This window comes from Eutrigla gurnardus (genome assembly GCF_963514095.1).
Source record: "Eutrigla gurnardus genome assembly, chromosome: 20".
Lineage (NCBI taxonomy): Eukaryota > Metazoa > Chordata > Actinopteri > Perciformes > Triglidae > Eutrigla > Eutrigla gurnardus.
Window position 1 is genome coordinate 14,352,355 of NC_139931.1, and position 26,734 is coordinate 14,379,088.

General features: G+C 45.3%; 2 protein-coding genes across 3 annotated transcripts; both read right to left on the reverse strand.

Moving 5' to 3' along the window:
• Window positions 1-628: 628 nt before the first annotated feature.
• On the reverse strand, window positions 629-4,975 carry LOC311031156 (carbohydrate sulfotransferase 12-like). The gene is made up of 4 exons (XM_084037294.1): window positions 4,298-4,975; window positions 3,881-4,033; window positions 3,571-3,750; window positions 629-3,314 (listed from the first exon to the last, which is right to left on the reverse strand). Exons 1-4 carry the CDS (start codon window positions 4,661-4,663, stop codon window positions 2,766-2,768), a joined length of 1,248 nt encoding a protein of 415 aa, XP_083893420.1. The 5' UTR covers window positions 4,664-4,975; the 3' UTR covers window positions 629-2,765.
• Window positions 4,976-8,554: 3,579 nt separating this feature from the next.
• On the reverse strand, window positions 8,555-26,590 carry card11 (caspase recruitment domain family, member 11). Of its 2 annotated transcripts, XM_084037478.1 has the most exons (25): window positions 26,389-26,590; window positions 20,735-20,934; window positions 20,436-20,573; window positions 19,904-20,080; window positions 19,185-19,333; window positions 18,881-19,060; window positions 18,250-18,396; window positions 17,228-17,353; window positions 16,926-17,120; window positions 14,749-14,904; window positions 14,203-14,266; window positions 13,908-14,125; window positions 13,699-13,805; window positions 13,524-13,564; window positions 13,283-13,406; window positions 12,962-13,163; window positions 12,633-12,759; window positions 12,303-12,546; window positions 11,779-11,860; window positions 11,525-11,620; window positions 11,010-11,127; window positions 10,412-10,594; window positions 9,769-9,890; window positions 9,389-9,504; window positions 8,555-8,989 (listed from the first exon to the last, which is right to left on the reverse strand). In XM_084037478.1, the coding sequence occupies exons 2-25, from the start codon at window positions 20,922-20,924 to the stop codon at window positions 8,785-8,787; spliced, it is 3,507 nt and encodes a 1,168-aa protein (XP_083893604.1). In that variant the 5' UTR covers window positions 20,925-20,934; window positions 26,389-26,590; the 3' UTR covers window positions 8,555-8,784. The 2 variants fall into 2 exon arrangements, with proteins under 2 accessions (XP_083893604.1, XP_083893605.1); XM_084037479.1 differs by lacking the exon at window positions 14,749-14,904.
• Between the last annotated feature and the right edge of the window lie 144 nt (window positions 26,591-26,734).

Consider the following 26,734-nt stretch of genomic DNA (forward strand, 5'->3'; position numbering starts at 1 on the left):
TCCTCCCGAGGTATGAGAAGCTGCAAAACAATAATGGCCATGTTTCCACTTTGTGTGCCCACATTTCTAAACGTGTTAGATTATCTAATCCGTGTGCAGTGTCATATCATATAATACTGATAGAAAGCAAAGAGGGACCGACATCATGCCCCACAATCTTTTATTTCTCTTGCAAGAAGAGCAGATGATGCATGACACCATGACACCGATCAACTGAATGAATACTTTGCATTTTCCTCATACATGAGAGGGAACACGTTTGTCAGACAGCAAAAAATCTTCTGACTTTATGAAATATGAATACATGTTTTACAAAAACGAGATTTCTTTTGTTGTTTTTTGGTCTATGACACCAATTAATGTTAAGAACTGACAAATAGGACACATTATGGAGCATCAACACCTGTAAGCTGTTCAAAGCTTCACTGCTGTTGTAGCATCAGGACAATGGGGGGGGAAAGTGTGTGTGTGTGTGTGTGTGTGTGTGTGTGTGTGTGTGTGTGTGTGTGTGTGTGTGTGTGTGTGTGTGTGTGTGTGTGTGTGTGTATTTTATTTGTATTAATCACTATATATATATATATATATATATATATATCACCTCAAACTCTTATCTTCATAAAGATCCATTAATACTGCAAGACTGATTTTCCCATTATAAGAGCAGCATGTACTCAGATTTTATTCTGCCAATAAATAAACCAGTTATTTTTCCCTTTTCAACCGATTCGATCATATATGATTTCCACTTCTTTTTTCTTTTTTTTTATACAGCAAAGAGCAAAAACTCAGAATCATAACATAGAAAAATACGACAAAAGAAAAGAAAAAAAACACAGAGGAGATATAAAAAAAAATCTCACATCCAAACACTGTTGAGGTGGGAGTGTGTAATGACTGTTTTCTTTTATTCTTCCTTTTTTTTTTTTGCTTAGCATAGACCTGTTTTCCAGTCAGTATATTTAGACCCACATGGAAAAGAAACGCATCCAATGACGACAACAGACTTTTAGGAAAACCTGAATAATTCCATCCTCTCCAGAACTGACTCAACTAAGTCACGAAGGACTCAGAAATGCCCCACTTTTCTTTTTACAAAACAAATGAACTAAAAGGCAGTGAGACAGTGTGAACATGTACATCTAGCAGAAGGATCCCATACAATACGACACGCACAGTAATCCTGTGTTAAACGAGGCAATCCAGCCATAAATCACACCCATGACGACTGTTAGGCATGTCTGCTGAAGGGCTCTGCGGTTTCATATTCTTTCCAAAGAAGAACCACACAAGATAAACAAGGCCCAGTATATCAAATATACCTTGTGGCTTCATACAGCTCCCACTGTATTGTGTTCAAAGTAAAAATCAAGTCCTTCTACAAAAATACTTTTTTCTGTGTAAACTTTTGCAACCAAAGGCACTATCTTCCCCTTCCTATAAAACATGCATGATGTGATTGGTCCAGACTCTCACCATGATCACACCTTTGGGTACTCTGACGTTAATACTGGCGTAGCCTCATCATGCATCAACCCAGAAAAACGCTCCCTTGTTTGGCTTCACGTAATGCATTCAGCTCCTTGCTACAAAAATACTGCATCCCATTAAAATGCTGCCCTTGAAATGGTTAAAAAGAAAAAACTGTTCATCATATTAAGGGTGGGGGGGACAACACTGTTGCAGTCTCCAGGGTTACCCAAAGTAGGTCAATGTTAATAGCTGCAGCTTGTGCCTGATCAAATGCTGATGATAACAGCGTCATGGCAACACAACAAGCAATAATAGAAAATCTTCCCCTTGGAAAAATGTGTATAATTCACACAGGTTCACCTGTGAACATCCAGCTGATCTGAAATGAAAAGAACGTAAAACTCCAGTTTTATGCCTCAAAGACGAGCTGAGGCGAACACAGCTGTGCAGTCCAACGTTCACCAGAGCTGCTGTGCTTCTAGACGACGACGTGATAGAATAAAAAAAAAAAAGCAAGCTGCAAACATGCCTGAAATGTCTCTGTTAATATCGTCTCGTGGACTCGTCCACTGTGAAACCGAATGTGGCAGCTTCGAAGCAGCAGCAGGGTTCGCTGTGAAGGCGGCAGCGCGGTATGCGTTACCCAGCATGCAGAGTATCCTCTCAATCCGTGGATGAGGTATAAAAGGATTCTACCTGTCTCTCATTATTAGCATGTCCTTTTTAAACATCCATAAAAATCCCTTTCGTGCTCCACATAAACATTTACACCACGTGAAATAAATTAGATGACAACACTCATCAACTAATCCAGCAATTCCACGACCAAAAGGGTTTCGATGACATCGCAAACATAGAGTATGGCTCTGTGACATCACTACGGCGTCTTGCTACAAAGCCCGGGTGACCATCGCTACACAACTGTGACATCACAAGTGACAGGCCTGGCGTGACATCGACATTGTTCAGGACGTACACTGACTGTGCAACACGTTGGGGACACGAGCCGTTTGCACAATCCACACATCGACTGTGTCACTATGACTTGTGTGCTTCTTGTTGTCGGCGTGGTTTTAAAAAGAAAAGCCATAGTGATGACGGTTATTAGCCTGGATCCGTCTCATTAGTGTGCTTCCTCGGAGCAGCGAGTGTCCTTAATGATGTGCACATTCAGTGTAGGACACGAGACTGGAGGACACATCTGCAAACGGGAGGGGTCGCTGTTGTTGGTGTATTCTTTCATTACATTAACAAAAAAAAAGTGTGTGTGCATGTTAATTGTGTAGAAACGTGAGTCACTCGTTGAGGATCGAGTCCGGTCTGTCGTAGCCGAAGAGCCTGAAGTCGGGTTCATACAGCTTGTAGAGTTCTCTCCGGGCCTCGACAGGCACTGTGCTGAACCAGTCAGCCTCCCAGCTGCTGGTTGTGAGGTTCCTGTGAGAGGTGGGGAACTCCACCACATTGTCCACCCGCAGCTGGCGTAGCAGGTGCTCGGCGTCCTCCTCCGCCGTCTCCAGGTGGCCCACAAAGTCGTACTGAATCTGGCACGGGTGGCAAAGCCGGTACACTTGCCGCCAGTGCTCGTTGAAGGGCATCTCCGTCTCCGTCTGAGGGTCCAGCAGGTACTGGACGAAGTTGGAGAAGGAGGGATGGATGCCTACGCCAAACGCCTCATCCACGGAGGCGGGAGGCGTCGGCTGGTTGGCGTAGCGACGCAGCATGACCTGTGCAAAGCGCCGGTAGAAGTCCTCGTTGCGCAGCTCGAATTTATTCCGGTAGGCGGAGATGAGGCGCACGAACGGGTCCCGCACAAATATGAACTTGGTGTACTTCTTCAGCTTCACCTACAGAAAATAATTTAACATATTATCAACACACATAATGGACAATTAATCGAGATGAGGCAATTGGAAATAATAAATAGAGGAACTAATAATGTGAGTGACATTGTGATTTTTTTGGTCATTTTGTGGCCACAAGCACACTGTGACACACTTATTTCAGATTCCTCTGCTATAATAAAACTGCTGTCCTGGTGTGGGACGTACGTAAAGCTAGCAGACGTAATGACATGACGTGTGGTATCGTAGTGGAACAGACCTTCATGAGGTGCCTTGCGAACTTGCCGTAACGTTTCCAGAACTTGTTGAAGGTAAAGTGCATGCTGCTGTTGTGGACCAGGTCCCTGGGGATGGCGAGCGGGTCTCTCTGGGGAACGCCGTCCCGCAGCAGACTTTCACTGAGAATGATCATGATGCGCTTCCAGTTACTGCACGCTACCTAAGAACAGAGCACAGATCTGAATGTCATTTAAAGTATTTGATCATTCAGAGAGAAGATAAAGTTCTGCCAGACTTGCGTCGTAAGTACATTGAACGTCGTATGAACAAAGCAGGGAGTGTTTGCCTACCTTGGGAACATAGCAGTAGATGATACCGTGCCTGTCGTCCACAATAAGGTGATCCAGCTCACGGTTGGGAATGTCGTCAAACGTACGGTTTTTCCCGGGAAACGCCACGCTGTCGTTGGCACACATCTCCTGGAGTAACCTCCGCCGCTGCTCCTGGTTGGACCAATCGGTAAAGGACAGACACGTCAATTATTAGCAGTTAAAATGATCAAATGTGAAATGAATGAGAGACCAAACGGTGTTTCCATACCCACATAGTCCAAAATACAATTGGAATCCATACTGAAATAGTTATTTATTTATTAATTTTACCATTTATATTTGTGCTTTTCAAGCATATGCATTCAACAAACCCAGCCCACCATAACAATTAAACATTGAACACAAGTATAATATATTAGAATTTTGGATCTTAACCTGTCTCTCACGGAGCTCGGCTGCCACTGGAGTCAGGTGAATCTTCCACTCCCGCCGCGGTATGTACCGTTCCTCTGCTTTCTCCGATTGGTTACTTGTGTCAGCGGGGGCGGGGTCCGTGGGCTCACCAGTTCCCGGCTCTAAGAACTGGTTAACGAAGGCATCGATGTCGGACAGGAAGGACGGGGCTCGCGAGGCTTGCGGCTGCTGATGGGGAGGGGGGTGTGGGATTTTGGGGCCCGGCGAGACGGGAGTGTGCAGATACAGATGGGAGGCTCCGACGTCGTCCCAGTAGATGATGATCAGGAGGATCATGAAGGCCGAGCCCAGGACGACAAAAACGCGGAACATCCTGGATGTTCCCATAGTGACTGTTTGGTTGCTACAGGATCACCATAGCAACCGACTATTACTTTACAAGGTGTCTCTACGCAATCACCATGGCAGCAGATTGAAGTTACGTGGGTCTTTTAATGCAATCGCCGGGGCAACAGATTGGAGTCATACGGTTCTTGCTACAGGGTCACCATGGCAACAGAGTGGAGGTCCAGGAGCTCTTTCTCACCATGGTAATAGATAAATAGATGTGAAGATGGCCGCTATAGGAGGAGGACGGCAGGCTTATCATGATGCTGCTGCACTGCAGGGTTGTAACCGGCTCTCACCTGTGCTCCATACCTGCAACAACACACACAGAGAGAACCACCATTAGATAGCCCATCCTTATACAATCACTTCATTTATTTTCTTTTTTTTGTTTGTAATTTTGTAACTTAAAAAAAAGCAAGTAAGTACACATGAGCTCAGAAAAACACAGGGAATTCAGCAGCGAGAGACGGGACAAAGACGCTTTAATGACAAACCCAGGTACACGTAAAGTGTAATAACAGACAACGGCTGTGGACCAACGCTTTGGAGATCACTAGTGTTCACGGGTGTTGCTAAATTCCTACTGTCTCTAAATTCCTCTTGTTCAGGATCTAGGCAGCGTTTCACACTGACATAAGCAAACAGTATCAGGCAAAAAAAAAAAATATATAAAGGAAAATATTTTTTGGGAGTGAGTTACTCGTGCTCTTCTCATCATAAAAATAGCCCGAACACTCGAGCAATGTGAGAGAGTCCGACAGTTTATTGGCTTCATTTTTTTCTTTTACTGAATTTCTCCTTCACCTCTGAGTTGACTTAACTCCCACTCCCAGCTGTAAAATCACAAGTGCTTGTCAAATGTGTGCATGCCAGGGGGCTCTGCATACCAAAAAGTAATAACTTTTGCATTGGACAAGTATGGCGCTGTACCCACACCGGGCTTCCTATGGATCATTGGACAACGTCGGTACACTTTAATACTCAGCTCGCCTGAAGTAATAAAAGCCTCTATGTTCGCAAGCTTTGAAAGAGGGCCAGTTGCATATATTTTACACACCTAAGCAAGAAGATGCATTCTGCACGTAGAAAGAAGCCGACTGTGCTCATGCAATGCACAAAATGGCCCGGAGAGCGGCAGAAAGATGGCCTCTGTCCACTCTAGCTGTGGCTCATGTCATTTGAGTTTCGTGTTTTCTTGACTCCACTTCATCTCCAGTCCATCTTCTCCTTCTGGTGCAGTTTGAAAGTCGCAGGGCGTCGCTTTTTTCACTCCGCCTCTGCTAAATGTGTAGCTTCCGTGCAACAGTCCTCATATTATTTCCTCTTTCCTGAAGCTGAGAGGGGACCATTGACATGGAAAAACCGTCGCCCCCCCCCCCCTCTCTCCAGAGGCTGCACGCCTCTTCCTCTTCACACACCAATGAATTAACTGCTGTTCCATAATGCACATTTAAATTGGGCTTATCGGGGGCAGAATCATCCAAATGTTTGGGGTGGAATGTGTAACGGGAACTCAGATAAGAGTAAGAAACAGTACACTGATTTAGTAGCTTTATACAGTCTACATATTTGTTTGATTTAAAAACTATGTTAAACAACAGTAGTAGTTGGGTTGGGGGCTACACTTTGAACAAATATAATAGTGAAATGCGTATACATTAATGCGTTAAGGGTAATAACCCATGATATATCACAATATATATTCTAATTATATTAATACGAAATATAATAAGACTGGGGCTATCAAGAGCTTCGTTAATATTTACTGACAGTAATATGGATGAAAACTTCCTTCCACTGTCTCCTGTAGCTATAAACACTGGAGCATTACTTCCAGCTTATAGAGGAGACACTTCACACGCGCTTCTTTGTGGGTGTTGAGATTTTGTTGGATGCCAACATCGTGTCAACAAGTCCCGATGTGATTCAAAGCCACGCTGCGGGCTGTTCATTCTCACATGGAGGGTCCGCTGCCTCCAGACCCGTCCGCGTGTGTTGGTTCAGCGCCGCAGCCTCAGCCGACGGGAGACGGATCACGCCGCGCCGCCGGACCGGACACAATGTCGCTTTTGACGGGAGAGCAGCGCTGCGGGGACGGGCTGTTCCTCCTCCGCCATGTGGCTCGGCGTCGGTCACATTTACGTGGAGGCAACGCGGGGCAGCAGGAGACGACAACCCGCTTCCGGACAGGGTTTTTGTTTTTTGTTTTTTTATTAATAAACGCTGTCAGTGTGCGTTTAGCGGTGTCTGGGTCTCAAAGTAGTGCACAGCATTGGGGCAAAGCTACACGCGAGGCTCGATACGTTACGCTACTTTCAAGATGTCTTCTTCTTAATAATAATGAAGACGAGTAAAACAAACAAAAAACAACACACCTTCTTACCTTTTTTTTTGTGCCCGCGAGCTCCCAGCGCCGCGTCAGCTGAGCTGCCTGTGATGCGAGTCCGCTTTTTTTTTCTCTCTCTCTTGGAAGAAAGATGGAGCGAGAACACGCGAAGCACCGCGAGACTTTGTAGTTGAGGTTTTTCTGCAGAGTGAGCTCACGAGGGGGGAAAATGCACTTTTCTGGGTCAGCTCCAGCGCGACATGTCTCTCTAGTCAGGGATGATTTATGTAGACAGTCTCCTCCCTCCTCCCTCCCTCCCGCTGGAGCCGCGTGCTGCTGAAAATAACCTGCTGTACCTGCAAAAACAAATGTCATCTTCACTCAAAAGAAGAAGAATGATAATAACTAAGGAAACTGTGGCTGTGGGGGATCTGTGTCTATTTGTATTGCCTCGGGCTGATGCGGTTAAATCCTGTTATGTATCAACTATTTTCATCCTGTGACATCAAACATAGCAAGGAGCCTCTACAGAGCAGCTGATTCACGTTGCAACACACTCTCTCTCACACACACGCGCACGCGCGCGCACACACACACACACACCATCAGCTGCTTTCAATCAGAGTCACACATTTCACCCCCACTCACTCCTGATTTTACTTGCAGCGCTGTGGTCTCATAAATCATCTTGATATAACGTTGAACCCTGGCAGTCCACACACACACACACACACACACACACACAAGCATGAATGCACCACAGCACAAAATAAATCTGTGAAGGAAAAAGTGATATTATTCATGTACTTTATACCATTATAATGACATTTTACCAAACAGTTTAAGTAGTCAAAGTAAATATTAGCCTTTGCATTTCACTACATGGAGCCAAATCCAGTAGCACCGACTAAAGTACAGCTTCTACAGTGTTTTGTGTTTGTCATGTGCATTTTGGTGGGTATTGCATACTGAATACATGTCTTTCCTCCTAGATGAGGAGATTATCCAGCACCCTTATGAAACAGGTTAATCCCCCTCTGGCCCACCCAGTTTTGTCAAATTGGACCATCTGGTGGCCTTTGACAAAAACTGTCTAAACACAGATTTATACGCTGTAGAAATCAACACAGTGACCCAAAGTGAGTTATGGATTCATTAATGTATAAAGAACATATTAAAAGGTCACCAGTGGAGGAAAAAAATCAGAACAGCTAAGCTAGCTTACACCACTAATGCCTATGTTGCTTTTATGGGTGAAAAGAAACCCTTTATAGACCTTTTTAAAATGTGTTCATAAAAGTCAGTCACGGTTTCCTGTAAAGCATCGCGTTTCATTCAAATAGCAGTGATGAATTGTTTTATGTTGCATTTTTATTTCTGTAACACTTAGGAGAAGCACTGCATGACATATTTGCAGCAAAAACATCCTCTATGAATAAAATAATGTGATTGAATTGTATTTCAGCCACAAGGGGGCAGTATAATCAATGTTAAGTCGGATCAGACTTAAAATTGAAAGTACGGTTTCAACACTTTCACTTTTAAATGTTCAACTTAAAAGAAAAAAAAAGAGATGCTTTTTAATGTTTCTCATCTGTTTATTTATGTAAATAAAAGTAAAGTCACACATTTACAAAATATATAATGCATTTATTGTCCTTAGCAGTGCAAGTGTCCACATGTGCATGTTTTAGTCTTAGCATGCAAGATAGCATGATGCTCGAGGGTGTTCTCTGGTGCTCAGCTACACATTTTCACGTCCAGACCATCGCGTGTATCTGTTTTTGTGCGTCTACAGCAGGTCCTGCTCCACCCAGATCGTCTTCTTCTGCTCCTCCAGTATTCGCTCTTTGATGACCCTGATGAGGTCGTCCGTCCCTGTCCAGGCCTCGGGCTCCACGTTGGCGTAGAGGCAGGGAATGCCCTCCAGCTCTTTCAATTTTGCCCGACACGACTTCAAAAACTCCTCCTCCGACTCCACGCGCAGAGGCAGCTTCCTGTGTGGACAGGAAACAGGAAGGAAGCAGCGCTGTGGTGGTGACTGTGGTAAAGTTTGGATCCCCTTATATTTGATGAAATCCTGTCGACACTTTGCAACAGTGGTTTGTGTGCTTTGCTATGATTCTCAGAAAAGTTGACAACATTGGGCTGATGTAACATTTAAAGGTGCGATCCACTAAAATATACGTCAAACATGACATTGTCATCCACACAGGACATATTGTCTAATTTTAGAGTAAGGTGTCCAAGTCACAACTTTGTGGACTTGAGAGAAACGACTCTGTTAACTTTGTCTCAAGCTGCTAAGAGAGTCAAAATGGCATCGATGTAGTGGAGCTTGGAAAAAGTGTTGGTTGGGGCTGTGGGTGACGGGGAGGGGGGTTCGTCAGGCCTACCGTATCCTCTTGATGTTCTTCTCACAGATCTTGATGTAGATGATGATCGGGTAGATTTCTCTCCGCAGAAGGTCTTTGACGCAGCTCAGCTCAGCCTCCAGCAGGCAGTGTTTGCCCTGGTGACGGATGGAAAGAACACAGATCCATACACTGATATATACTGATACACATCCATACATAGGCACGCCACTCATTGTATAATACATTGTAAAATCTAACTTTTCCAGAAGGCGTTTTGTGCCTGATTGATGAGTTAAATGAGAGATGAGCCTCTGAACAGTCAACAATCAGTTTTTAATTATGAGGGAAATGTTAAGGAACAAACACACAAGTAGATAAATGCAGGTGCACACACACACACACACACACTAATAGCCTACCTTAGAAGCGACAGCCTCTATGTTTTCTCGGGTGATGCATTCAAATGTGGTGTGTCTCTCTTTGTAGTGAATGAAGGGCTCCACATTCTGTTTCAGATGAAACTCTTCTTTGGACAGGGAGTCTAAACAACAGAATAAAAGCAAATACAATAGTATACATACTTGAGATAAAGAGAAAAGAACGGTTTCATCAATAAATGCAGAAGGAACAGAAACTTTTGAGGGTTTTGCCCCTGGGGGAATCTCCACGTAACCAAGACGTCACACAGCCTCTTGGCTTGCCAGATGTGCGACTCTGTATCACTGAGTCTGCTGATCTGAGAGCAGCACGGGACTGGACTGTAAAATCTCTGTGTCAGCATCATCATCATCCCTCCATCATCCATCATTGCAATTATCAACTGGGCCATCTCCCATCCGTCTCTCTGGTTACACCCCATAACATTTACACCACAGTGCAACACAATGCATGACCTGAATCCTCATAGTAGCTTCTTTCTCCCCACGTTTGATCTGCTATCTCCTCCATCTTTGATTCACAAAACACATTGGGAATTTACCAACGCGATGGACACATTCCTTGTGTTAGACATTCGGATGGTGTGTTTGACAGTAGGTGTGTTTATTCCCGTCATACACTGACCTGGTTTGCAGATATTAAAGTCCATCGCTCCCCCCATGTTGAGTGTTTTCTGGATAATGGTTTTGGCCAGAGCAGCGGGAGTGAATAGGACCGGCCTTCTCCTCTGGGTTCGCTGGGGGGTGACGGGACTGTAGGGAATCAGGTTCAAACTCCTGCTCAGCTCACTGTCTGGGTCAGCAGCGTCTGTTTACAGCACACACACACACACACAAAGAGGCGCACACAATGATACACCTATTGGCAGACAAGCTAGCCAGGTGAAATGAGATTATTTTACATTCATATGTTTCCACAGTTTTAATTCAACTCCTTTCAGTGCTTGAACAGCGTTTAAATTTACACTTCATTCGATGCTTCACTGAAACTTTCTGCACTTCTATTTGAATATCTAATTCATCTACATCTACACACACACACACACACACAGCCAATACATATGTACATATGCACCATCTTATCTGATTTTGTAGTTCAGCTGCCACTTTAAAAACATCAAGCATTTCAACGTGAATGTAAAAATGTGAATTTTCATCATATTGTTTGTTTGTTTTCAGTTGCTCATGTGGAGTTTTGTTCTGTTGCATCACTTTGTACTCACCTTCTGGTCTAAGCGTCTCCAAACCTTGCCTGGGGAGCGTTGAACCAGCCGAGTTGATGATGCGAACGCGCTCGTTGCTGTTCATTCGCTTGTACTTGATATCCACCCTGCTGACAAACTACGTATAACAAAACAGACACAGAAAAGTAGTAATGGAGGGCAGCACTGTGCAGATGATTTGTAAATAAGGTTGTGAGATCACACGTATGGTCACGTTGGCCAGCCTGCTATAAATATGTCAGACGTGTCACGGCTTAACAAGAATTTAGTATACATGCTTGGAATACACTTAGAATACAAACTGAGTTATTTACAGATGTTGTTTTAATATTGTTTTCAAAGCTTTGCGAGAGGGGTGGTTATAAAATGTTTTTGGGTGCATGTAATTCATTATAAAACACCTATTTTTGGAGGGGTGGTGAAGTATTCTCTACAGTGAGGTTTTGTTCGGTTCAACGCCTGAGCCCGAAGGCCGTGGCAGAGGTTTTGTCCTACAGGAGCTTCGGTTTGGTTACCTGTAGTATCTGAGTGAGGAAAATGCTGGCTCTCGACATGCGTGGGCTGGCTTTAGGCTCAGGAGACGGGCCGGCTTCCTCTGGCTGTAAGTAGGTCTACACAGACACATCCACACAACACAACAGAGGAACACAGAAGCTGTGAGATAGTAAAACAGAACTATTCTAATAATAATAACAATCATGATGAGCAGTCAAATGTGAGTGTGTTGCTATATTAGCATTACGAGAAAATAATTCTAAAGGTTTCTTACCCTATTGCGGTTCATTTCGTTCTCTTCTTTGCCCCCTCGAGACACCAACTTCTGAATCTTTACCAGGAGCAGCTGCTGGGCCCTTCACACACACACACACACACACACACACACACACACACACACACACAAACACAAATATATACATATATAAGATGATTTTGATTTGATTTTTTAAATCTGTGTGTGCACGTGTGTGTGTGTGTGTGTGTGTGTGTGTGTGTGTGTGTGTGTGTGTGTGTGTGTGTGTGTGTGTGTGTGTGTGTGTGTGTGTGTGTGTGTGTGAAAAAGCAGATGTAGACCCTTTAAGACCCCTGCTTAACGTTGCATGGTTGCTCAACTGTAACGTCACGTTTTGCTCTGGAGCAGATGCATGATACTCAATGACTTGCAGCATTTAAATGCCACTCCGGTTTGTAACATGTGCTCTTAATGTGCTCGGCTTCATATACGAGACAAAAAGCTTTAATGCTCTCACACTTGACGTCAGAAAGTCTTTTGGTTGTGAAAGAACGTCTCCGTACCGGGAGTTGCTGGGTACGGTGCCGCGTTCGGCGTGGTCGGCGCCGCTGTACGGGTCGACGCGGGCGCACATCCACTCACAGCGGCCCTGGTGCCTGGTGTCCAGCACGTGCACCACCTCGTCACAGTGCACGCTCAGAGAGCAGCTGTCTGATTGGCCAGAGATGTTGAGGTTGACCCGTATGTAGAAGGAGTCGCCAGAAACCTTGGGGCCTTCTGACAGGTCTCTCTGGAGGCGCCGGTAGGCTGCAGCGCACACATACACACATCTTCATTTACATACCGTGTGTGTACTTCACAAATATACACAAGGACAAACAAACAACACTTACAGTCAAAGTTGGCTCTGTAGTGTAGCCTAACCGGTCCAGAGCAGTGCTGCAGCGTCCAATGGGCTTCTTCCTGAGTGCTGGTATCCAATGAAATGCTTTGGTTCTCCTCACGAATGCTTCCCTCGAGCTGGTCAGACAATCGCAGCACAAGACAAATTAATGACTGTGTGAATGAATGTGTTTTATAGCCATTGGAGAAGGGAAGTGGAAAAACTAACAGGCATCTGAAAAAAAAGGGCTGTTGATGTTAAAGATGAGTCTCAGACTCTGGATTTGTAAGACTTTCTTCTGGAAAGGTGTGAACCTGGTCCAGCTTCTAAACTACATACCAGTAGGAGGTGGTGGCCCTCCCGAAGCCCCGCCTTCTCAGCCATGGAGCCCGACTGGACGGCTGAAATGAAAATCCCGCTGTCGTTCCCGCCAACCAGAGTGATGTCCTTCAGCAGGTTGTCGCCTGGCAACAGCAGCTCCTGCACCGGCTTCAGGGAAGCGCTGATCCTGGAGAAGGAGGACAGAGATGGACGGAACGGCCTGCACACGGAGGAAGAAGAACGAGAAGAGCAACATTAACAAGAAGAAGAACAAGGCGTTCATAAGGAAGCATGACAATGGTTCTTGTGCATGGGAGTGCATGAGTATCTGTACTGTACCGCTCCAGAGAGAGTTTCCGGAATAAATTGTTGACCTGCTCCAGGTCGTACGTGTCCATTCCCTCTGACTGATGGGACGAGGAAGACGAGTGGACGGAGGGTGGACCACGCTGTACTTCGTCCTCTAGAAGAAAGGACAGATGGACAGAGACGTCATGTAAAAAGTGTCAGACACAAGACAAATATGGTCGTTCAGGTCAGAAACGTCATTAGTAGGATTTGATGTAAAAGTATACTTTACCAAACTCCATTTCCATGTTGTCACTGTCAAAGTCCGAGAGGCTGAAAGAGACCAAGTGCCAGACTTAATACAAACTAGCACAGACTTGTAAAAAAGGATGGAATGAGTGTGACACATAACCATGCACATTTTTAGATGAGCTGCCGTGTCTAATCTGGTTTGGAGCTGAGACTACCTGCGGGGGTTGAAGTCATGTTCCTTCTCCCTCTCTCTGCGGTAGAGCGACGCTTTCTCTGGCGGCTCAGGCAGCGTGGACAGGATGCTGTCGTTACGGTAACGCAGCTGGAGGTTTTACAAGTGAACAAAGCACACGTTCCAAATACAGACTCGCCATGTCGAGCCAAGTGGATCAGAACTGGAGAACGTGTTTTAAAACCAACTCACCATATTTGGCCTGTTGGATTGTTCCCCCATCGTGAAGGGGAGTGGGGAGGGGCACGGGGAGGAGTAGAGGGGGGGAGCTGAGGAGGAGAGGGGGGGAGCTGAGAAATGAGGGTATGTGGGAGACGTCAGGATGCTGGGGGAGGGAGGGAGCGAGGTGCTGTTGACGTGCGAGTTTCGTGTCTGGACTTCCAGCAAATCTCCTCCGTTGACCGACAGAGCTGAGAGTTCGAGACAAATATGGTTAAACTTGCACAAAATAAATCAGGTGGGAATGAAGTCTAAGATGGTGTGTTACCTGCAGACTGAGAGGCCTCGAAGTTGACTTCTTTGGGTACACAGACTGGAGACTTAACTCTGATCTAAAACACAAAACAGGAAAGTAAGTGTTAAAAATGTTTTACTTAAAGCATCCTAGTATATTCTATCTTTATTCCAGCAGCAGAATGTCTTTCCAGCTCCAGTTTTATTTTTAATTCAATTTCATTTGTATTTACTGTTATTTAATCTCTACTACACAGTAAATACATATTATGTTAATTTCTACTACAAATATTAATGTTTCACACAAATGAAATGAACTGCTTTAAATAAGAAATGAGATGTGTTCTTGTAGAAAACGGCACTAAATAAAATGTAAAATTTTTCAAAGGACTTAACTGTATGACAGATGTAGGGAAAATATTTGACCTGCTCACATGATTAAGTTGCTCTTAAAGGTTAGTAAGTGGCTTAATGTGAACTTGTTTAAGTTGGGTCTTAAGTAAAATCCTTTGGTAACTACTGGCCCTGGCCTTTGCCATAATATAAAGTCAGTTAAAGTGAGTAGGGGGTCGCGTCTCACCCCTGCTTTGAGGTTAGGTCGGCGTTTGAGACGAGGCTCTTCAGGTAAGAACTTCTCGCCTGGCGACTCATCGCTGGACCATTCTGATTGGTCCTGGACGGGTTTAAAGTCCCCCGCTTGAGAGATTATGGTCGGAGGCAGGTCCCTGGTCAGACTCTGCATAGACAGAGAGGGAAACGATGATCGAAACAAGACAATGGGCCCTAGTTTCGTGGCGCGGCGCAGGGCGGCGTGGCGCAGGGCGGCGTGGCGCAGGGCGGCGTGGCGCAGGGCGGCGTGGCGCAGGGCGGCGCGTGGCGCAGGGCGGCGTGGCGCAGGGCGGCGTGGCGCAGGGCGGCGCGGCGCAGGGCGGGGCGGCGCAGGGCGGGGCAGCGCAGGGCGGGGCAGCGCAGGGCGGCGCGGCGCAGGGCGGGGCGGCGCAGGGCGGCGCGGCGCGGCGCAGGGCAGCGTAGCCGGCGTAATGCAAGTTTCGACCCGCGCAGCCTTGCGCACGGTCAGTTTGGCAGTTTGGTGGATCGCCTGCGCCAAGATGGGTGTGGTGGCGCAGCAGGGGGAGGCGTCACAGATTCAGCTTGGCGTAGCGGAAGTTTCGTGGCAAAAAGCCTCGCCGAGACTGCGCCGAAAGCTCGCCAGCTCCAACCTGGTCTACTTTTGGCACAAGGCGCAAATAGAGTCCATTCATTCAAGGCGAATCACAGCTGGCGTAGTGGAAGTTTGGCTGACGGCGCGCAGTGCGCACACGTCACCGAGACCTCACAGGCAGGTTTCCACAGTTCCAGGCACATTTAAATGCAATAAATAATCACAACAAACACTATTTAATGCAACTAATTGAATCAACACGTGAATTTATATCTATATAGATTGTCCCGTCACATCTGACGTCAGATCAAAGGCGGATGGCACGCGTAACGGAAACTCAGCCTCTCGAACCAAAACATCTCCCTCTCTCTCTCCTGTTTTTTATAATATCGGCAATGTTATTATTATGATACGCACGGACAGCACGTGATGAGCGTGGTGGGAGCGGCGGCGCTGCTTCTGTCATCGGGTTGTCAATAGGGTTGCACATCTCTTTGTGATAAACGGTTCGATATGCATCTAGATACACAGGTTACGATTCGATTCAAAAACGATATCCTTTTATTACAGATACGATTCGATTCTACGGTTAATATTTGTTGTAGATATTTTATAAAATAAAGAAGCCGATTCTATGAAAGTGACAGTACAATAGTTTCTTTTCAAATATGTAAAATACCACATATCCCCAAGCATTGTGGCTGTATGGCACTAGCAAAAAAAAAAAAACAGAACAACAAAATCACATGTCAATGTATTTATTTTTAGACATGGACCAACAAAAAGTCTGTCTGAATCGTTGGCTGGTGGTTACAGGACAGTGTCGTGGACGCTACCCGTGCTGCGGCCGCCTCTTGTGGCGCAAGTTGAGACACAAGCGATTGACATTCAAAGCCGTCCGTCTCTCACGTGTGGTCGTGGAGTGTCTGCGGTCACCCCGCCTCTCCATCTCCACCTCCTCCATGTTCCGTGTCGTCCCTTGTTTATAACTCATACAAGCTAGCCAGCTACAGCGTTTCACGGGCAGCTTCAGCTCTCGCGTTGTTTTAGAGACGCTAGTGTAGTGCCGCCAACCGCTTCAAAGTCTCGCGATACCCGATCCATGACTCTGTAACCGATTCATCTAGGAATCCATTGATAATTCGTATCGATTGAGGAGGCTGCTACCGATGCAGCCGTATCTCTCACTTGTTGAACCGAATACCCGGGCGCATCGGTTTATCGTTTACAACCCTAGTTGTCAAGTGACGAAACTTGCACTGAACCTCCCCTAAAGCATTAAAGGTGAGGAGAGGAGCTCATTTGATTGGTGAAGATCTGAATCGGCTGTATTAATCCCAGTCCACGCCTCGCCTCCTCCTCGTCTCCCACTCACGCCTTCTTCTCCTCCCTCTTTCCCACTTGCGCGGGTGGGAGTGACGGGAGGTGGGCCTGCGCGAGCCTGCGCGGTGCACGAAACTTGCAAAGTCCAGGCGGACACACCCCGTCGGCGTGGCGCAGGTGAGCTGAAAGCTGACTGTGCCTAGTCTACGAAACTAGGGCCCAATGGATGCAATGAGACGATTTAAACACACGTATTAACCGCATACACCCACCTGGTCCAAAACAATGTCCTTGGACATCCGTCGCAGGCGAGCCTCCAAGGTGACCAGCTTGGCTTCTTTGCGTACCATCTCGATGTGGAGTTCATCGCTCTTCTCCTCCAGCTCTCTGATCTGCTTGCGATATTTGTCCTTGTCAAGGAGACTCTGGGAGAAGTGGTGCTGGGCCTCGTCTCTGGCTCGAAACGCCTGTAGCAGCACAACAAACCATTCATGTTCTGTGTGTGTGTGTGTGTGTGTGTGTGCGTGCGTGTGTGTGTGTGTGTGTGTGTGTGTGTGTGTGTGTGTTCTTTCACCTGGTCCCTCTCCTTCTCCACCTCTTCTAGCTGGACAGTGATGGTGTCCATGCGGTTGCGGTACATCTCACAGTCCTTCTGCAGTGTAGAGGACTTCAGCTCCAAATCCTCCTTCTCCTCAAGGTACTACACACACACACACACACACACACACACACACACACACACACACAAAGACACCACAAGTGGGGTTAATTCTAAGCATAACACAAAGGCAGATATAGGAAGAGAAACAGAGTGAGAAAAAAAGAAAGACCAGGTTACACAGAGAGGGCGGCCTGAAACGGGGGTTTCTGCACAGGGTGTGTTTCACAGATGGTCTCATGGGCATGAGGCTCTCTGCTTGTGAGATTATGTTTCTACGGTCTGCTTTCTCTAACCTTTGTTTGTTCCCCTCCCACTCGCACAGTCCCAAACAATCACACTCTCAAACAAGGATTCAAACAAGCAACCGAGGCTGCTTATCCCGCGTCCACATACGCCTCCGTTGGTATCCAGATAAAAGCACCTGTTCTGCAATAACATCCCCTGTGACTATAGGCTATTAAATGGGCTCATAAGTCATCAGTGGCAACCACTTTTTAACATGAAAAATAGAGACCGCAAACATGTTATTGTTGTAGCGAAGTGAAGCTAGTTCAAGATAAGATCAACTACTTTATTTGTTGTTTGGTAGTTGAGTCGTCTGGTTTCTCATAAGGGACCAACCTTTCCAAAGAGTTGATTAATGAGGCAGAAAAGAAGAAGAAAAGCATTTAAAGTTTATGTTTATGGTTTAATCCTTTCCTTTAATTTTAGATTTTTTGATTTTGTTTTGAAATGTTGGATCGTATTTTAAGATCTAGAACGTTTAGAGGGGAAGTCTGTCTTTAGTGCTTATGTTAATATGAAATGTAACTGTAGAGATCAGACACTTTGAGACCTATCAAGTAGCATTTCATGGGAAATACTCTACAAGTACTTCAGAATTGTACTTCCATAAGTAGATATACTCCACCACTGCCTGCTTCTGTGTTTGTTACCTTATCTCGTAGTTCCTCTGCCTGCCGGACTTCTTCATGGAGGTTGTAGAGGCGGTTGACCAGATCCTGTCTGTCTTCTAGTGCTTCCTGTCTGTCATGTTCCAAAATGTCAAGGATGGCCTTGTCTGATTCCGGTAGTGGACCAGGCTGTGTAGAAAGAAACACGCATCGTTGGCTATGAACTGCAGCTGGTTGTTGGGTAATGTGCAATGAGAGGTCAAACGTGTCCACGAGAGGACAGAGTCTCAGGAGGACTTCAACTTGGTAGTGATGAACCAAAGTCCCCTCGGCTCGTTAGGGGAAGGAAACCCAAAACGGAGCTAAAAGTCGAGTCAACATTGCACTTACATGTTCCCCAGCCAGAAACATGAATCCTAATGTTGCTGAATGTGTCAAGCAAAAACATATTCCTTTGTATTTTTATCTCAAAATCCAATATTGTAGTATATAGTACCAACCAATAATATCATGACATCCATCCATCAATCAAACTGCTGGAGAAGGTTGAGAGTGTGTGTGTGTGTGTGTGTGTGTGTGTGTGTGTGTGTGTGTGTGTGTGTGTGTGTGTGTGTGTGTGTGTGTTGTGTGTGTGTGTGTGTGTGTGTGTGTGTGTGTGTGTGTGTGTGTGTACCTGTATGATGGACTGTAGCTCCTGTAGTTTGATCTTGAGCATATCGTTCTCTCTTTCCAGCTCAAAGATCTGCTCTCTCTTTGGCCGGTTCTCAATGTCGTTCTTCAGCTTTAGACTCTGCCTCCTCTCCATCTTGCACTCTTCCTCCACCTTGTTCAGCCTGTGCTTCAGCTGATCAACCTACACAAACAGGGAGGAATAATGGAGCTATGATGATACATTTTTCGCATTAATAATAAGTACACACTTGCAAGTACACGATATAAAGGTCATGTTTTCAGGCGTTCGGGTGTCCATTGTTTACCTGTAGCTGCAGGTCTCGGCTCCGCATCACCGCCATGTTCTTCTCCTCACTCAGCGTGGCGTACCTCATGGCCAGTTTGTAGTTTTCATCCTTCACTCTCAGCAACTCGTCACTGTAGGTGTTCCTCTCTTCTTTCAACTTATTGTACCCTGGAGAACCAAGCGTAGTCATTTATACACCGCCACATCCTGTGTGAGGGTGTTGTCCAGGGCTATTAGTCATTGCAAAATGTATGAACCTGTTATGCTGAGAGGTGAATATTATATATATAAAATGAAAGTGAAGCAGGCCATAAGATAATATTTCTAGTGTTGGGAAGGATTTTTTGAAAATTCACCCTGACCAGGAAATTTGCTATAAAGTTGCGACATGTCCTCCTCATTTGGATGCATGCCTAGATCAAAAGGCTGTCAGAGGAACACAAGCTGGTTTGACCTGAAGTGAATGATTAGAAATGTTTTTATCATTTGTTTGAATGTGAATGTACTTGTTGTACCAGCTGCAGCTTTACCACAGTGTCCTCACAATGTGATTGGCAACTTACCCTGAATAGACCCAACTGTGGTGCACCAAGCAGGGTAAACCAAGCTGCTGTGGTTGAGTAGCAGTTTCATGATAAAAGGTGGCAGGTTTTTGCTTCGGGATTTAACTCTCAAATCATTTGCGACACAGAAAACAAACACTTGTGCGTTTCCTAAAATAATAACGTGTATCTTTACTCTGCTGAAAGGCCTGAAGCTCCTGATTGGCCAGCCGTAGCTTCTTCTGCTCGTCCTCCAGCGTGCAGTTCTTCCTGCTGAGCTCCACCTGCTGCAGGGTCTTGACTTTGGACTGCTGCTGCAGCTTCATCACTTCGTTCATCAGGAAATGGGTCAGACCCTCGTGGCCCTCCTCCACTGCAATGAGGAAATGGATGTCAGGTAGAGGACGCATCGCAGCGTATAATATATATCATATAGTATAAAACATGATCTACTCTACAAACGTAACAGGACTGCACTATAAAGAGAAATTCTACTTTAAACCTGCAGAACGAGATGTATGAAGAGTGTATTTATACGAACTAGAAACCCAATGACATGTCTTTTTCATGTAACTCTCTTTCTCTTATCTTTTTCTTTTCATTTTATAAAGTCATCCGGTATTCAACGTGCTTATAATGCTCAGATCTTTTCTTCACTTCACTGTGTGTGTGTGCGTGCTTGTGCGTGTGTGTGTGTGTGTGTGTGCATGCAAAGGTGTGTGTCTCACCTACGATGGTGGAGAAGCGTCGTGTGGGATCCTTCCCTGTGACCAGCTTGTACAGCTCGGGGTAGTAAAACTCCAGGCTTTCCAAAAAGGCCACATAGCCCCGCTCCCCTTTAATGTGGAGGATGTCCAGCAGACGGCCTGGCAGAGTGATTGACATTGATTCAACACAAAGAAGCGCTTTTCTTGCACACAGGTTAAGAGGATGAGAAATATAGATAATAGATAAGAAAGAAAACCTGAATCGTGAAAACAAAAGCGCACACACACACACACACACACACACACGTATCTCGACCTACTTGTGCGGTTTGCTTTGGAGACCAGCAGCATGGAGTTGAGGATCTCATCCTCGTCCTGTTCATCCAGGACTTTGCACTGGCGGAGGTAGGGGGTGAGCTTCGACGGGGTGATGGTGCGACACAGCTCGTAACGTTTGCACTCCACCTTCTCCCACAGCGCATCCACGTCGTCGCATGTCCCGTTTTCCATCTCTTACACCCTGAAAAGTAGTAAAAAGCATCTGTGGTTGTTTTCTGATGCATTTCTCCTGCATTATAGACAAAGATGCTGAATGCAAAGACAGGAGTAACAAAGACTGGATTTCTTTAAAGTTTTAGGAATCACAAACTGATATCATGTCTCAGGTTACATGTGGTAAGTTAGCAATATTAACCAAATTTTCTTTTTTTTTAATGGGCCCTGAAACACAATCTGTTCTGTTTCCTCTTCCTGCTTTGAAGGGAAATGGGTTCAGGTTATCACAGTCACACGTTATTATTTATAATTAATCTATGGCATGTGGACTTTAGTTTTAGCCATGTTAGAGTTGGGGAGAAATGTCTCAATAACTGTTGAATGGCTTGTCATGACATTGGATCGCGTTTGGTGACTTTTAATCTCGACCAGGGGATTACTCTGGGTTACATTTTAAAGTAATCCGATTTTGTCCTTTTTGGAATCTAAAATAATGTCACTGATTTTAAATGTATTGTTCACTTTTTTTTATTACTAAAATGTTGTCTGTGTTTGCTTGACAGCAGGTCCCAGGTTCGATTCTGTGTGGAGTTTGCATGTTCTCCCCGTGTGAGTTTGGGTTCTCTCCGGGTTCTCCGGCTTCCTCCCACAGTCCAAAGACATGCAGGATGGGGATAAGTTCATTGATGACTCTAAATGTCCCGTAGGATAATCAGTAAACGATGGATGGATGTTTGCTCAGGTATTTTTATTTTCTTGAGAACACGAGTGGTCGCGGACGTGGATGTCTTAGGTCTGGATGTCTCAAGTCTGGATGTCTCAGGTCTGGATGTCTTAGGTCTGGATGTCTCAGGTCTGGATGTCTCAGGTCTGGATGTCTTAGGTCTGGATGTCTCAGGACTGGATGTCTCAGGTCTGGATGTCTCAGGTCTGGATGTCTTAGGTCTGGATGTCTCAGGTCTAGATGTCTCAGGTCTGGATGTCTTAGGTCTGGATGTCTTAGGTCTAGATGTCTCAGGTCTGGATGTCTCAGGTCTGGATGTCTCAGGTCTGGATGTCTTAGGTCTGGATGTCTCAGGTCTGGATGTCTCAGGTCTGGATGTCTTAGGTCTGGATGTCTCAGGTCTGGATGTCTCAGGTCTAGATGTCTCAGGTCTGAATGTCTCAGGTCTAGATGTCTCAGGTCTGGATGTCTCAGGTCTGAATGTCTCAGGTCTAGATGTCTCAGGTCTGGATGTCTCAGGTCTGAATGTCTCAGGTCTAGATGTCTCAGGTCTGGATGTCTCAGGTCTAGATGTCTCAGGTCTGGATGTCTCAGGTCTAGATGTCTCAGGTCTGGATGTCTCAGGTCTGAATGTCTCAGGTCTGGATGTTTCAGGTCTGGATGGAACGTCGGAGGTCCCTGGTTTCTGCTCTGGCCATTCCATTATTTGCGCAAACCAGTTTCTGCCCATCATTTCGTCCCATTTTGTGGTTTTGCTGCACATTACTAGACCTTCATTTCTGGTGGACCTGAACGGGTTATCCTTGCCTCTCCCCTGTTGTACGCCACCTTTTTCTACCTCCGCTTTATGTGCTTTTTTGTCTTTGCAAGATCCCTGTTAGATACATGCGGGCCCATTCATTACTCTTTGAGAGGCGTGCTAATTACACCAGAGGGCGGAGTATGCGCTGATTGTCCAATTTCTCTTTGATAAATACAACGTAAAATGAGGAAGCACAGTGTGCGCCATGTGCGGACTCACAATAACAAACGTAGCGCAAACTACTAAATCTACCCCTCTGTGTGATGGAGCTCCTCGGTAGCCGACGGTTACGAATGGTGACCTTTGTTGCATCATGTCACACCCCAACCCCATCAACCAACACAGACAATGATATTTCTGCAATGTGCTACATCGGCTAGCATTTGAATTACTTACAACTGACAGACCCCTTGTAATATGGGATTATAATCATCCACAAAAGAAGCACGGGAGGTTTGTCGAAGTACAACCGCACAGAGTGTGGCTTTGCAAATTTGCGTCCCACACATTCTCCACTTCACACGTTTCCCTTCAAAACAACATCAACTTTAACCAACTGACATCTTTCCATTTACCTCTCCCTTTATTCTTTTGACTTTTCCAAAGACATATTTCTACTCTTATCTTCATCTCACTCCCACTTGATTTCCTCTCTCTTATCATTTCACAGACAAACACACGCATCACCCCTGTCCGCGCGTCTCTGGGATTTGCATGCCGTCCGGCCTCGTGGGTGTAATCTTACAATCCTGCTTTGTGACGTGAAGCCTACAGATAGGCAAATCAGTGCTATCTGATGCCATTACTCATGTGAGCGCACACAATCACACACACTTTTGCATACAACTGTCTTCTGCACCATGAATGTCAAAAGGTGTGCTCGTGCCTTCATGCTGCACACATCGAGACTTCAGCTCAACTCAATTCAGCTCATTTCACTGACTTTCTCCATGTTATTATTATTAATATACATATATATCTTAATGAATGACATTAATGATAAGCAAATGCAGGCGGACAGAAATATCTGCACCCTCTCGACACTTGAAGCTATTATTTCTATCTCCAGTGTGTATACACTGTCACAGTCACAGCAGATGATGAAACCGCAAGCGTTCACAGCAACACACACCCATGCACTCATGCAGAAGTGCAGACACACGAAGAACACACACACACAGACACACACACACACAGACACCGTCTCCGTCAGTAACCACATGCATGTTTCCTCTTCTCTCTTCTCTTATTTTGGAGTTCATTACCGAGAAAAGCTCATCCTTGCTTCCTCCTTTTCAACCAGATGTGAGTAGTAGCTCTCTTCCTCTAGTCTCTTTTAGACGTCTCAGTCCCCCACTTTTCTTCATAGTATTGTGGTCAAAGTTAGAGCAGTGTGTGTGTGTGTGTGAGTGTGCGTGTGTGTGTGTGCACATGCGTGTCCTTGCACTAAACCTTTTATTTTCCCTGTTACAACACAACGACGTACTTGTCTTGCAGGACTCTGAGTGCATCAGAGAGCAGCGTGGTTGTTTCCATTATTTTCTAACACCCATCTCAGTATTTGAACTGTTTACCACCTCGCCTCGCTCCGTCTTCATGCCTTTTATACACCACAATCACCGGATTAAGACTGATAACATGAGCATACTGAATATCAGTTAGTCTGCCGCGTGAGTGGAAATACATGCGTATTAAAAAACACGCGGCGTTGTCGACCACCATTTTGCCAGCAAAGGAAACTAACCAACTAAGAGTTCATCTCACATATCACGTGAGCACATCGTTTACAGTATGATTGCAGTGGAATTGGACTTGCCAGTGTTTGAATGTGTAACCTGAAGTGCTGACATCTCACCAAGCTCGGTAGAAGGAGATGGTCTGCAGAGACGATGTTTGGATGTTTTGGATTTGTCAAAGGTTTTTCACCAATAAAATAAAAGAAGCTTAAGTGCACTGAGTGAAGTCCTGCGTCTGGTTTTTAAAGAAAAGAGAGTGAGGCCCTTCCCTTTCACGTGTGGGAAAGCTTGCACCGGCACGACACTCGACAGAGACTGTGTCACAACTCGTATCGAAAATGGAATGAAAAAATAAGTCTTTTTTTTCTCCACTTTTTTATAGTGCATATCAGATGTTGGGACCACACTTTTTAAATCTGGGCATTAACACAAATCCAAATCAAATCTGTGCACGTGAACATTTCTTGAATCGGAATCAAGGACTGCTGAGATTAACCTTTTAAAGATAAAGAGCTACATTTACATCTTGCAGGGTTCCAAAATAGCAACCTGCTAGCATTGATCTCAGTGCATCCTTCTCATATACCATTACTTATATTAAATGTGATTATTTTATTGCTTCACGTGTCTTAATCTATATTTAATTCGCCTTTAATGCCTTCTGCTGTGACGATGACTTAGCATCCTTAAAAACGAGTCAGTAACTTTGTGTCACTGCGTCAGCGTTTTTAGAAGAGATCTTCATGATGAATGGCCATTAATTTACACTGATGGAAAAGGAATATTAATTTCCATTTATTCCCAGTATGCTGACATTACCTGCAGCTAATCTGAATGTCTTGTTTGCAGACGTCACTTTAACTCATTACGATATTTGTGTGGAGTCAATACGACACAAATATCTGTTTGTTTGTTTTAAACTGCTAATCAGACAAGTTTGCACTTTTACTATTAAGACTCTTAGCCAACCACAGACACACACACACACACACACACACACACACACACACACACACTCTGAAGCAGGTACAGGTGCCACTGACCCATAGACTATGTGTAATCCAACCCAAAATTAAACCGTGTACCAAATACTCTGAACGTGATGTTTTCTTTCCACTGTTGATGACGTTCCACATCTACGCAGCACATACGTGATCATGCTCTTCACTGTGGAAAATAGTGGTTTGACCTCTAAGCCCATGTGTCCACATGTCTATAGAGGCTGTGTGGCAGGCTTACTGTTAGTGTACTGGACTGTGATTGGCCGGTGGGCTAGCTGATGGGCAGATATGATTGGTTCAGGTGTACGAAACATCATAAAGGCTCCATTGTCCAGCAGAATAGCTGGCGCTTATAGGAATCTGATATGTGGGCTCTGTCCATGCAGAAAGACGGAAGAGAGACACAGATCCAGCTCTTTGAAAAAAAAGGACACAGTCAACTTAATATCATACAGAAAAAAAACTATTTGGGATTTTGTTTATGTTCCAATTTGGACAATTTTAGAAGCTGCACTGCCATCAAAGACTGAATGAAATCTGCTTTGGGCGTTTTCTGCTTAATTTTTAATCGTACAGGTTGATGCACGTTGGTTGTCCAAACTACAACCGCATCCTTCTAAAGGGGAGGAGATCTTTCTATTGCTTAAAGCGTATTAGTAAACCGTCATATTACAACATGTTTCAGCCAAACAACAACTAGTAAAAGGTTGAGATTAATGCAATCCTACTAAATAAGCAGAATGCATTACATGAGCCCTCTGTCTCCCTGATTCTCCCTCACTGGATCCCTTTGTCCTCTGCATCTGCTTCTGGAATCCCAAACACGTTGATGATGCCAGATAATGATGACAGACGATCAACTATTGTGTTGCCAAACTAATAACTGCCCTAATTTACAAGCCAAGAAGCTGTCAGGGAATAGATTACACAAGCCTCCATTAACTGCAGGATACGCAGCTGCAAAAACGAGATTCTGACATTTACTCACACTTCTAGTGATTAAAGTTCTCCTGAAAGTCGTTGGGACAGATGTGTGTTTTTCTAGATGACACAGACACACACACACCGGGGCAGGCCGTCGCCACTTCTCGGCGTCTCGGGTTTTCCATTCAGACGTGCGCACCTTCACAAGCTCAGACTCTTTTCTCACGCGTTCGCGTTTGAACCGATCGGCTCTTTCTAGCCGACATGCGTAAACATGAGTCGGTTTGCCTACCTGGGATGCGGCGGGCGAGTTGTCCAGAGAGTGGGAGGGAAATCAAACGTGAACAAGGCGCGGTCGCCTGTTTGTTTTCTTGTTTTCTTGTTTGTTTCAAACCGGTTGGTTTGCCATTAAATCGCAGGCGCTCAGGTTGTCTCCATGTGTCCCGGAGAGAGGCGGCTCTTAACGTGAGAGAGGAGCGCACAGGAACTTTGGCCCCGACTGACTTTATGAGAGAGAGAGAGAGAGAGAGAGAGAGAGAGAGAGAGAGAGAGAGAGAGGAGGAGGAGGAGGAGGAGAGGGGGGGGGGGGGGGGTTGTGGAGGTGGAGGTGAGCTCAGATGGAAATAACAAGTTCACTG